Source organism: Acanthopagrus latus, chromosome 6 (genome assembly GCF_904848185.1).
Source record: "Acanthopagrus latus isolate v.2019 chromosome 6, fAcaLat1.1, whole genome shotgun sequence".
NCBI classification, from domain to species: domain Eukaryota; kingdom Metazoa; phylum Chordata; class Actinopteri; order Spariformes; family Sparidae; genus Acanthopagrus; species Acanthopagrus latus.
Genome location: NC_051044.1, coordinates 20,436,448 through 20,450,354, shown reverse-complemented (window position 1 = coordinate 20,450,354; position 13,907 = coordinate 20,436,448). Strand labels below are relative to the sequence as shown.

The window sequence follows — 13,907 nt, the reverse complement described above, 5'->3', positions numbered from 1 at the left end:
GACATTTTAAATATTTCTATGCCAGATCCAATGGAAAAAAAAAAAAAAAAAAAACAGATCTGCATGAATCTGTACATGAACATTTTTGAAATGTATATGAATCCAAAGGGATTTTATTTGAAACAATAAGAAAAATAATAGATTTCAAACAGGACTTAAAATCCTATTAGAACCAAAACCTTTTCCTCAAAGACTGTTTCAAAAATGCAAAAAAGTAAAATCCTGTATGACTTTTTGACCTGAGTTCAGGCTAGTTGGCTGGTCTGAACATACATCAGCTGCGGGGCAGTTGTTGTGTAATGGGGTCAAGAAAGGACAAGTAAAGAACAGCCAAGAAATCTGATCCCTCCAGCTCAACATTGGTAAATACATTTAAATTTGTGCACAAAGTCAACGTAGATTAATTATTATCAGATCAGATTAAGTGCTGGCAGTTACAGCATTACAGACCATCTTAATAGTTTTTGCAGGTGGGAAGATGAAATGTTTAAAATAGTTTAAGCTGCTTATTGCATTTCAGTAATTCAACTTTGTCCAGGCGATGAAAACTTGATTCTTTGATTTTGTTGGATTCATTTTATAGCACTGCTATGCAGACATGTTTTAAAGGCTAGACTACCGTGCAAAATGAGTATTTATATAGGTATTAAGGCATAATGCAATAAGCTTGGAAAATCTGTGAAAATAAAGAAAGAATGATACATGGAGCCTGGAGTTCACATTGTTTATTCAGTATTAAACAAAGAGATTTTAATGTGACTTCCAGGACAGCAATTCAAATGGACATTAAATGGGGGTAATGTAAACAAAATGACATTATAGTGGACTAAAGTCTAGTAACGATTCAGCCGGGCTCGGGCAACTTCCAGGCAACTAGCAGAGGAGGCCGGCCCTTTAAACCAAGATCCAAATTCCATTTCAAAGTAAAATACCAAATCCATGAAAGTTGACAGGTACACATTTCTATGGTCATGGTAATTGTAACAATAACACTGATAATACTGAGTATGCAAAACATTGAAAGTAAACTTGTGTTTTCTTCCAGTATGACTGAAATAGCTTGACTTAATACAAGGGAAATATTTTGAAATGAGATGATGTCCTGTGTGGTGCAGACACAACATCATATCCATATCTCTAAATCATCTAGTGAATGGTTTAAATGCAAGACGGGTGTTCATTTGGGGATTTTCTACATCCAGATGAACCAATTAAGAGTTTCCAGTCCCTCCAGACTGCCTCAATTCTCCGCAAATTGTGAAGCACTTCTCAGTATACTATAGACATGAAGGGGCTTTTAATGGCTAGGTCATAAAAATATTCAAACATCATTAAATTAAGATTGAATGATTTTTATTTTCATTTTTATTTTTTACTATTAACCAAGTCCTTAATGAAATGTTGTTTCACATGATTTATGCTGCATAGCAAACTCTTGCTGTAGTTTTGACTTAATTAATACTCAGCACTTTACAGTCCAACAGGAGAATTTTTATGTCTTCAGAGACACAGGTGAAGCTTCTTTTGGAGACCAACAACCTCAGACATGTTTATAAAATCTACTGCTAAAAAGAGATTTGCAAAGCCATGCTGTCTGTCAAGGGTTGTTGACTTTATTTCTTCAGTTACATCTGTGCTGGAAACAGAAATTTGACCAAAATAAAATCAGTTCAGCATAACAGAGATCAAGGCCACCGATAAGCCTGTCTGTGAGATTCTCGTTCATGAAAGCTGAATTTCTCATGGTTTTGAAGGGCTGAAATGTTGGACTATATTGCTGAGAAGCTGCAGCCGAGTGGTAAAAGTCTTGAAACTTGAGTAAAACTGAATGAGGCTGTGGTTATGCAGAGTCATAAATGATAGGAAACAACATGTCAAATGGGTTGGGGTACAAAACACTGAGGCTATTGTTTTAGCAGTAAGATGAGCCAGCTGAAAACATCACAATCATATTCTTGCTTGACTTAACAAAGCATGAAAGCAAAGTGAACTGTTTATTTAAACACTGTCAGCTAATGGACAGAGTAGATGTGCTATTGTCTATGGTTGAGACCACTTGTGTTAACATTAGCTTGTTGACTCTGTAGCTCGCTAAAGTTTGGAGGCTTATTGTGTACAAATTGTAATACAGTGGTACAAAACTTTTTTTTTTCTCAAATATTTGTAATGACACAACATCAGTGCTGCTAAAGGAAAATGTTTCTACTTTGGTTTTCAATTCATATGGGTTGGCTTTGGACACACCAGGAAGCACGCGGCCCGACACCGCATGGCCATGGCAGGCAGAGTTGGCATAGTTTCAATCGTTAAATATGGCCGCTGCCTGGAAAGAGAACAGCGTGGATAGTTCTGGACTAAGTCTAGGCTTAGAGATACAGCGGAGGGTGGGCAGAGTCCGACACCTCACAACTGGTAAGTGGTAAGTACACCACAGGTGACACATGGGATATTGATGTTGGTCTGCATCTTTAATTTCTTGTTGTGGGCCACGTTGTGTCCAATGTGGCCTGAGCTTGGTTATCCAGTACTCAGGCACACGTCTTACCAAAGCTAATGGCTCACCCTGGATGGTGTCAACTGAGTCTGACACCACACCAGATATCCTACATGGTACGCTGCTTGCTAGAGTATTTGTCACAAGGCACTTTTATTCTTTCTCTGTCACAATGCTATTCAAGTGACAGATGAAATTTTCCCGGATGAAGCACCAGCACCAGAATTTGTACTTGGAATATCTTGTAAGTAATACAACAAAAAACATTACTTTCACATCTGTACATAACATTATATCATCCAGTTCTCCCTTCATAAATCTCTCTGTATTGTAAAGAATTGCATTGTTCTCCAGGGCTCTCCAGGATTTTTTTCCAGATCATGAACCAAATGTCCAAAATATCTTCTTAAGTTGCATTAGTTGACTCCCAAAAAACATGCGTTTTCTGCTTAGGTGTTATCAGGTCGATATACAGCCTTAGTGTTTATTCTTAATCAACAGTGTTATATATCAGCCCTTAAAATAGGGTTTAATTAACCACAGCCACATTAGCATAGCAAAAACCCTTTATTTATAGGTCTAGAAAGTCAGGTCCAGTAAGAGGAAAACTCTTTGGTGTTTCCTAAAAAATAAAAAAAAAATAAAAGGATTGCACAAATAGTATTTGATCAGAAAGAAGAGAGATTTGCATCAAGTCATTTTGAAATGTTAAAAAAACAGATCTAGGTAACATCTCAAGAGGTACTGGGTTGGAGAAGGTGTGAATCTGAGCATATAGGAGCGCGAGCCTGTTATCAAAAAGCGTACCATTCAGTCTACGAGCATATGGATCTAACTTAGCATAATGTCTTGAGATTTTCATTCAAGGAATTAAATTAGATGTTGAGCAATGTCTGCTTTACAGAGAGCCCGGCAAAACCCGATAACACAGAAATGTGATTTTCACATTGGAGGAGAAAATGCAAATATCTTAACTAAAATCTACAAAACAAGGATTAATAGAGATTTGGTGAAGGCGAGGAATCTACTTGAAAATTCAGGCCTTAAGCTAAGCCAAGGCCCTTTGTTCACATAGCAAGAACGACAAAAAAAAAAAAAGAAATTTGTTACAAAAGGAGATGATGCCTTCCAATCCTCTACCAGTCCTTTGCCAGTTCTGACCATTCAGACGAGGAACCATTCACTGATAAAACAGCCAAAGCCCCTCAAAATAAAACAGTAAAAAATAAACAGGATGTGAAACATTAAACGAGGAGAAGCTTTTGATTAAAGAACTCTCTCCCTTCACATGTTAGAGTGGGGAACGTGTCCATGGCAGATGCTATCAACCATTCGCTCCGGGATGTCCGTCACTTACAGTACTCATTTAATTGGGCCCATCTTCAGGCTGACGCATGACGCTCTCATGGTTCTTCTCTCTGAATAAGTCCGTCGAGTGAGATGCATATTAACAAAAGAGATTTGTCTGTAATATTGCCACAAGCCACCATGAACGTTTTCTCTATCTTGCGCATTGCAACAAGGACAAAGACAGCAATCCTCCACTTAGGGTGTGTGTGTCAGTGTGTCCGCATGTGTGTGTGTGTGTGTGTATGTGTGTGTGTAAAGGCCACTGTATGCAATCAAACTGGAAGACTTTAACCTTGCCAAGGACAGGAGGACAGACTACATTTCTACTGAGATCTGAGCGTCCATTTTCCCATTATGCTGCTGCTCTTATCTACAGAAACACTAAAATCCGGTTAAATGGAGCCATTTTCTCATTTGCCTTTGGAGGTCATTTTTCATGCTTGGAGAACTCCAGTCATTCAGACGGCACAAGGGGCTCCATTGTAATAATAGCTTGTTCTGTGAGGGTCCAGAGGCCTGGTCTGCACGGGCTCGCAGCCACTCGTGGACCACAGCTGGAACTCACTCTGCACCATACACCCAGCTGTGTAGCAATGGACCACGGCAAAGACGAGGCAGGAGAGGCTACTGTCTCATCGTTTGATCAATAGAGGAAGGAAGAAGTCACCAGTGACTGCTCTCAGCATTAGGTCACATCTTTTGCTTGGCAAACCCTGTAAGAAACATTGGACATAATGTGGAGCCAACTAGGCAAGCCAATATAGTGTAAACCACAGAGCCAAGGCAACAAAGACCGGGTGTACCGCCTCTCGGCACCGGTCGAAGTTGTTTCTGGGCTCGTGGGTGTGTAGCAGACATGGACGGTGCTCCCATGGCGGTAGCTAACGGCTCTCAGGAGGAGAAGCAAAGGCTGCAGCACTCCATACAGATCTCCAGGCAGTCTGCAGACTCGCAGCAGGCGTCGATGATGCCACAGTCCATGTCGCAGGGCAGGTCACAGTCGCCACACTCCTCCGTCGCACAGCAGCAGCAGAAACATGCGTCGTCCCCCGCACAGGAGCCGCAGGTGGCACAGTCTAGCACGATGTTGCAAAAAGTTAGGAACTCACAGAAGAGGCAGGCCAGAATACAGTGAACACAGCAGTCTGGAAAGAAAACAGACACACAGACATCGTTCTTCATTCATATTTCTTCTCTTATGGAAGCAGTTATTCTAATCCTCTCTCTCTTTTATCTCTTTTTTATTTCTTTTTCTATGCTCTGGCAACATAAACGTATTTAAATGTCACGCCAATAAAGCAAATTGAAAAATGGATCTAAGGTTGTTGGAATAGTTTGGAGGTGGTTCAGAAATCATGTAAGATGATTGAAAAATTGAAAAGGAAGTATCAGCGCCAGGACAGAGAGATCTGCATACTGCAAATTTCCTGCTGGTGTTGGCACACCTGCTATGACATTTGCTCTTTAATAGCAATAATATTCTATTACAAATTTCTTGTCTTACCAAATCAACTTTGGTAATATGCCTGTTACCTTTGCTGTGTCTCTCTCTGCTGGAAACACTGAAACACTCTCCTCTTCATTGAGCTCTCAGTATCAGCATTACCCACGTAAAAGACGTGACATTTTTAAGTATTAAAGAAAAGAAAAGGTGCCTTTCAGTATATAACTTTGAGCTGAAACTGATGCACACCATGCAGCTTGGCATTAAGTGTGGTTAATTCAGCCTGCTTTCTTTTCAAGACAAAGCCACTAAAGCGATGACAAGAGGTACTGAAACAATCCCGCTTTTCAAAGCAGAAATGACAAGGTTAATATAGCGAGATACAGATGGGCGACATATCAAAACAGGAAAGCACTGAATAAATGGGTTTAGAAGTAAAACAAAACAGTGGGTCTTTTGTGCTGTGGGGGGGGACATTTTTGCCAGCATGGTCTGAGACCATGCAAATCAATATTGGTGCTGAGTGCTCACCAAAACGTTTGACTAGCATGATGGCAGTGGTTTCTTTCAGGGTGACAGCCAGAGGGCTCGAAGGGTCACTGAATGCTTTGGTTAGCATGAAAATATTATGAATCATAAGCTCTGGTGTTTACAGTCACCAGAGCCAACCAACTGAACACCAGTGGGAAATTTTGGATCAGTGTGAGCGAGGTGGAGACAGCTCTCTCCATCATTATCATCAAAAAGCAAGTAAGGAGATATTTTGGAAGAGTGGTGTTCTCTGACTCCAGTAATATTACAGACTCTTGTGGAATCAATGCCAAACATACTGAGCTTGTTCTGGCAGCACATGCTGGCCCAACACCATTAAGATATTTTGTATTGTTTTGTTTGCTTCTTCATCTGTTGAGTCTGTTGAATTTCTCCTTTGATTTTTAATTTTTAATTAATCAATCACATTTCTGTATTTGCAGTTGGTAAAGATTTATCAATGCAATTCACATAATTTCTTAAAATCTTCTTAATGCTCAATTTTGCATTGTATTATAAACCATCAATCCTAAAATCTTACAAACTGCGTTTCAGGCTTTTTTGGGGGGTCAGGGGTGCCTAGGGTAGAAGAATTTCTCTTCTCTGATCAGATATGAAGCAAAAACTATGATGAACCCCAGTGAATGTCCCTCCCTCTCTCAGTTTCCGTATCTCACCGTCCTGTGCCTCTGTGGGAATCTGGGAGCTGTTGCTCTTGGAGCTGCTCTTGCTCCGCTTGCTGCTCTGTGAAGTGATGGAGGGGTTTGACTGCAATTTCTTGGTGTGTCTGGGTCCTGACGAGGACGACGAGGAGGTGGATGAGCCGCCTTTGGGGAGGGAGCCCAGCTTAGGGTGAGGGCCCCCGTTTCTGACCCCGTTGGACTGGACTGCATGTGTGTGAGGCGTGTGCGTGTGGTGCGGACAGTGCGTGTGAGGGGAGTGCGTATGGGCGTGGTGCTTGGCTCCGTTGCGCAGTTGGCTGCTGGGCTGTGTCCGACATGGCTGGGTGTGGTGGACGGGCGTGGATCTGGCTGCTGGTTGTGCTGAGGAGGGACAGGAGGACAGTCAGTTTGTATCTGTTAGGAATTGTATTCATTTACCTTAAAGATGTGACAATGCAAATATATCATTTAAAAACAGGACGACAAAATAACCACCACCTTTAAGTAAGTTTTATGATGTTGTATGTCACTATATAGTACACCTGTTATATCATGAGTATGGTTGAGCATGTGGCTAAAATATATCATTATCCACACTCCAGTTCTTTCAGTTCTTCTTTGGCCAGGCTTCTCCTCCACAATGCCACTAGCTATAACTCACGTTACAGTATGTCACCCACGGAAAAGCCACATGAAGTAGAGTGTTGCAGGAATGAGTCCTAAAACCCAGAAATAAGTTAGCATTTTTTGCAACCATATCCTTGTCTCATAGTCTCATAGGGTTTTCAGCAAAATGCCTCAAATAAGGCCTGTGGTTAACACAAGCTCAAGGTGTGTTCGTGTTCTGTGAAACAACGTTGGTTATCAGGGATATTTAAGATCATCACGCTTAACATGGAGACTCATCTCTTCACTAACCCATCTTTACAGGCAGACTTTTGTTGCAAACTATTCTAACTCCGCTAACTTCACAACTCACTGATTGATCAATTTGTGGTTAGATCTTTGTAGTATCATGAAATAAGACACTTAGTTGTATTGAAACCAGAACCAAAACACTCAACATTTGCTTTTCACTTCTGGCAATTTCATTTACGCTTCAAAAAACATAAAAGCTGTATTCATTTGTGCAGATTGTCTTGATGAACAAAATGTGACCAAATCCTAAACTTGCGTTTGCCACAGAACTTATTTTCTTGAATAAATCCTAAATCCAATGGGACAATCCTGAGGCTGTTTGAGGAAGAACCAGGTTGATGTTAAGTTCTAGGTTAACCTACAAAAAACGTGACGTCCCTGCAGCACCATTTGGAATTCACCGATTCAGCGATTCACCAGAACTTTAGATTGTGAATGCCTTAAAGATCATTCAGTTGAGGAACTGGACAAAGGACATGTTTGACATTTTCACTTGACAAGTGACTTTAGATGATCAATAAACTGGCAAAATTACTGATGGTTTCATTGGGTAATCAAAATTCAGCAGCACTGAACAATTCAGTCCAGCTGAACACTTTTTTCTCTTATGATTCTGGTAAAGATGGATCCCAAATGTAAGATGAGTCAGTTGTTATTATAACGTAATGATAGGCTCACATTTGTTCAAGTCTGTCTTGAACAATACTCGTATGTCCACACAGTTAGTACACTCAAAGCATGGTGGTTTCTTTGTTGTCTCTCGTGCGTACTGACCACAAAGAGCTTTTCTTCAAAAATAAAAGTCAATGTTGAGAGTTCAGCTGAAGCTAAACTGATGAGCTGGACAAATAAAGCAGATATCTTCTAATTCCAGACTCATCATATTTGCTTTGGCTTTAAGAAAGGGATCTCTGTGGCCAGTATAGACTGGAGGAACAATTACAGTGACCAACAGTGCTTTCAATTCATATACGGGCAATGTACATATGGGAATGTGAACATATCATTAAAGCATTTATATAAAACGCATTCATGGGAACACATAGCTGATCACACAGCTCTGAGACAGAGCCGAGGCCCCTCTCAGCGTCATGGAGAGGGAGGCTCTGGGAAACTGAGTCCAATTACAAAGCCCACCCCAAAGGCAATAGCTCAAGGGAAGAGCTATGCATTTTACTGAGCTGACCCCTGATCCTGCTTGTCTAGACTCTTGCAGAACTGCACTGAGACTGCAGGAAAAAGAAGACAAGATAAATGAAAGAGTGTGAGAGAGGAAGAGAGGAGTGTTTGTCTCTGGAAAAACCCATCCTTTCTCTACCTGGGCTCATGGAAGAATGCAGTTTTGACGCAGCATTGCACGCAATTAATCTTGGATGAGTGTAACACTTGGTATATTTTACCTCCAAGTGCTACCGAGGAGGACTAACTACTAAGCGAGAGAGAGAAGGGGAGGTAGAAACGCTCACTGTGGCTGCCAAACCAAACACACAACCTGAAAAGTAGAATAAAATGGAAGCCTGGTTTTTATTTTATTATGGTAGTATTTAATACCATCCTATTGAGGCCCTAAATATTTTCTTGACCTGAAAGCATATGGTGCCGTGAGGTGTGGTGAGAATTAACGGGGCAGGGTAGAGCCACAGAAAATCAAAGCAGAAACTCTCTACCTCACACACACACACACATGCCTGAGAGACAAACAGAGTGTGGTCCTGAGCGCGAGCTATGAAACACGACTGGTAATAAAAGCGTCCGTTCGATAACCGCTTGGAGACAGATAACCCATCCAGGCCTGTTTTGATTGGCTGATGGCCGTGGTCACACAACCAATCCAGTGTTATTAAAGATTCTTTCATTCAGCGTTTTCTAACTTTGCTCCAGATGTTTGGCACGCTGCAGGGCCTGTGTGTGTGTGTGTGTGTGTGTGTGTGTGTGTGTGTGTGTGTGTGTGTGTGTGTGTGTGTGTGTGTGTGTGTGTGCGTGTGTGTGTGTGCGCAGGAGTGTGTAGGCGTGCATGCATGTGCAGGGCTAGTGCGAAGCAGCCATACTTTCTCCTCTAAAGTATGTCAAAAGTCAATACCTGCTGCTCTCCTGTGTTATGTCTATCTCTCTCTTCTTTTCCTCCCTCACTTCATCTCCTCCCTTTCTGTGTCCTCCCTTTTCTGTCTCCCTCTTCAGGCTTCTGCACAATGCTGTATTTTAACACTTGGAGCTGGCCAGGATGTAGGTCGGTAAGAGAAGAAGTGGATTAGAGAGAGGGGAGGGGAAGCTGTGCACAATTTTTCAGTATTCCCTCTAGGTCTGTATTGTCGGGGGGGTTGTGAGGTCTTGAGAAATTCATACTTCTTGCAAGCTTGTGGTGTGTCTGTGCGAGTGTATGAACACAGTACATAGACGGATCTGGCAGGCAGACAGACAGACAGGCAGAGAGAGAGAGAGAGAGAGAGAGAGAGAGAGAGAGAGAGAGACAGGGCTCAGGAGCCAGGACCGTCTCCAGAGTTTGAGGTTAGGCCCACTCAGACACACAAATATATGCATGCGGGAACACGTGTGGACACACAAAGAAACACAAGGTCCCTTTGTCTGAGATGCAGAATGTAAGATGGAATGAGAGAAGCAAAGCTGAAGAAATGGGTCTCTGCTTGTGCACATTTAGACCAGGAGGATGCATGGGTGTGACTCATAAACACAATGATTCAGCAGTGGGAGCTGCTTAAAAATAACAGCAAATAAAGAGGCCAAATGACTGTGGGATTAACATGATGAGACAGGGAAAACCGCAGAGTGCATATGTGTGTGTGTCCGGGTGTGCAGCGCTAACGCAGCAGTGTTGGCTACTGGGGGTCCAGTGACCTCAGGTATAATGTGTGTACGTGCACCCGTGGGCTACAGAGTGTGCATGGGTGAGTCATCATCAGCCCCCCGTGCGCGCACTCACCCACCGTTCACACACCCTCCACCTCTTCCTCCTCTCCTGGCGTCTCTCAGCTACCCTGTACTTACACACCTCCCTCCCGGCCCAGAGAGCTGCTGTTCATCCCTCTCTCTCTACTTATCCTCTGCTGGAATGAGTCACCAGAGTGACGGTGAAGTCTGTCTGTCTGTATTCCAGCTGCTTTATCCTACTGTCTCCTCTGCTGCAGTTTGTCTGCCTATGTAGGCTAAAGGCTTGAAAATGCTACTGAACTACATGGACGTGAGAATGAATCCACCAAAATGCTGATTTTTTGTTTCACTCGACCAAATTTGCATTCTCAGAGAGATAGAAAACAACACAGCGAAAAATTATGCCTGCATTCACCGATCGGTACTGTAATATAATATTATAACACTGTTAACACAACAGAGCAGAAGCAAAGTATCTGGGTGTCAAGACAAAAAATTCCTGAATAACATATTCTGTATCCAAACTGCTCACATTGATTGCCTGCAGTGTAATTTTTTTGGTATCAAGGACATTTGCTATCAGTTATGAAAATAAGAGAGCGTGCAGGGCTTGTTTGTCAGGGAGGTTTCTTAAAATTTGCCCAACATTTCAAAATCCACAAAAACTCTAAAACATCTAGTCTCCCATAAAACATCTTACCCAATGACTCCCTTCTGGGTTCTTTTTTTCTTACTGGGTTGTTTTTAACTGCCAAAGTGCCAACTACTAAAACTGTGAGAATGGGAAAATGATAAGTTGGTTCTGTAAAATGTTATTTAAAACAGTTTTCAATGAGGTGTCCCCCACAGTCTGCGTGCTGTGCAGCACTCTAACCAGCACTACAGCATTAATGAGGCCTGTTTAGCTGCACCCTCTCACTACATTATAAAAAGTCATGCGAACGCAGAGTTCAGTCAGATGCACGAGACCGCTGCTTCAGAATGAGGTGTGACTGCAAGAAGAATCTGTGACTCAACTTTTGGCTAAAATGGGGCAGGTCACTCACAGTGTGAAATAGACACGTTTCAATCACCCTTGAGGTTTAGCTGTTCGGGCTTGTTTTGGCTTAAGGTGAACTGGAGTTCTGCACTTCTAGCAAAGCGGATTGAAAGAATCCCAGTTAAGTGTTTGAGGACTTTTTGAACCCAATCACTCCTCATTATTGCAGACAATCACCTAAAACTGAAAAATTCCCTAAGGTAACTTTTAAATAGCTGGTGTATTAACCAAATGGTGTTCTTACTCTACAGGTTGATATTTGTTGTCAGCACTGGTGGGTAGGCCAGGCCTGTTGGTTGTCGACAAACAGACAAGACAGACAACCTCTGACTCATAGTAGAATGAGTTGAATGCAATTTGTATATAGTGCTTTGATATGTAGAGTAGTTGTGTTTATAATACACACGATAATACCAACATCTTGTGTTTATGAGCTCATATAGTTGCCTTTTCACTAGTAATTCAGTAGCTGATAATAAATGTTTTTGTACACTTGTATTTTGAGGGTAGTTTTTCGCCAACAAAGAAACAAAACACTGGGATCATATCGTTATTGTGAGTTGGTTTGGCCATGACAGTTGCGTAGTGAAACTCTAATATTGTGACAGCCCTAATTAAGGGAAAAAAATCCAAATATTTATCCAAATGAAGTAGTGTTAATTTTAATTCCAACATGGACAGACCCACCACCATGAATGTATATTCTAAATGTACAGTCCATCACTATATTCAGTCTATATTCAATCATGTTATTATTGTGTATTTGCCTGTGCCTGTGTTTGTTTTGCCTCTTTGTCAAAGTTTCAACATTATTGATAGAATTCTTTCAGGACACAGAAGAGTGTAATCAACCACAGATTCAGATTCACTAACATCACACATAATCAACAAATCAAATCAGTGGCATAAAATGTGAATTATTGAGCTACAATATTCTCAACAAATAACAAATCCTAAATATGTCCAAACTATATCAACACTCAGTGTTGGCTGATTGAATGTTGACTGAAGTGTTCGTGCCTGCACATGTTCGCAGAGGAAGTCTTTTCTTGCAAAAACACAGCTGTGCATGGGAATTAGTCCTTTGTGTTTTGTTTTGTGATTTGACATGTACATTTCTTTGTTTTCCTGTTCGCATGAAAACGTGAAATATGACCTCAACTGACGCAAAAAAATAACAACCTGCACCAAAACCTTTCCATTTCTGGAAAAAAACTTCCAGTCTTCTTCTGTTTTTGTTTTTTGACATTCAGACAATGTTTATTTCCTTCAGCCCAGCTGCTGGGAAAAAAAGCACCTAAATGCAACATTTGGCTCATTGTATGAATTTCACCTGACATATGGATGGAAACTGTGCGCAAGTGCTTTCATTTATAGAGACCTATATTCTGAAGAAAAGAAGAAAAAGCAGCAAATTTGTGAAAACAAACCTCATCCCTGACCTGAGACATCAACCACCCACCTCCCGAATCACAGATGACCCCTGACGTCACCTCTCACCACCCGCACAGCTGGACTTTCCAACACTCAGATCTGTGTCACTGCCATTGAACTGACGGCACATGTTGAATATGGTTGGATGTGGTTATGTGGCCAAGAATGATATAGCAAAAATTCGGACAGAGAAACAAGAAAGTCTGAGAGGAAAAGAAGAAGAGAATTAGGGCAGAGGGGCAGAGATGGAAAACAGTTTCAGCTCGGTGACTGGTCTCTAATTAAAAGCAATGTCACAGTCCTGTTAGATTTCCCACCAGCAACACACTGCACACTCCTCCCCGTTGATGACAAGATAATAACAAACAGCCCCACTCAGCATTTCCCCTTCACGCACACACACACTCTCTCTCTCTCTCTCTCTCTCTCTTTGGCACTTGAATAAAAACGCTTGCTCTCCATCTCGTTTTGTGAAATTAGTTCAAACTGATAAAAATAAACAAACCCAAAGTGTCATAAACGCTACTGTGATGCTGTCACGCATTATTACATGTGTCATCGTTTCGAGTCTATGAGAGTGCAATCAGTTCAACATCTGTGAACATGTGTGTCCTGCTGCGACCGTGACGTCAACGACGGCAGTGTGTTCATGACATCACTGACAGCCAGAAACACACACGCACATATGTTAACAGCATTGTTCTCAGACAGCTTGTCATAGGCCTAGGGCCAGACACATACTGCAGCTCTGATGTCATCACTGCGAGACGGAGAAATTGTCTGTTTTCGCTTCTGTTTTCTCACCTTCTCGCTCACAAACACACAGATGTCAAACAGCCATGACCTCACCACAGACCTGAGTCACAGCTATGTTTTTATGTCTTCACGCTCATTATGAAGCCAGACAAACGCCTGATGATTGATTGATCGCAGGCCATATTTAAAGGCTGATGGTGGTTTCGCAAAAGACACACAAACACACTAACACAAGGCAGAGAGACAAACAGATCATGAAGCAGACAGGCGGGCGTGAGCTGTCCACGTTCACCTGAGTTTGGCACTGTTTAGTTTGCGGTTCAAGTCCCGCGAACACATGTGTGATTGTGCAAGTTGCAGAGGGAGGAAGCTATGGATGAAGGGAGGAGGAGG

The 13,907-nt window shown here is 41.8% G+C and overlaps 1 protein-coding gene across 2 annotated transcripts in view; it reads right to left on the bottom strand.

Moving 5' to 3' along the window:
* Positions 1-710: 710 nt before the first annotated feature.
* The window catches only part of mdfi (MyoD family inhibitor), a 30,984-nt gene continuing 17,787 nt past the window's right edge, over positions 711-13,907 (bottom strand). For both annotated transcript variants that reach the window (XM_037099609.1, XM_037099610.1), the window contains exons 4-5: positions 6,497-6,862; positions 711-4,989 (exon numbers count right to left, since the gene is read on the bottom strand). In XM_037099609.1, coding sequence (XP_036955504.1) covers positions 4,736-4,989; positions 6,497-6,862 — 620 coding nt within the window. In that variant the 3' untranslated portion in view covers positions 711-4,735. The remainder of the gene's footprint in view (positions 4,990-6,496; positions 6,863-13,907) is intronic.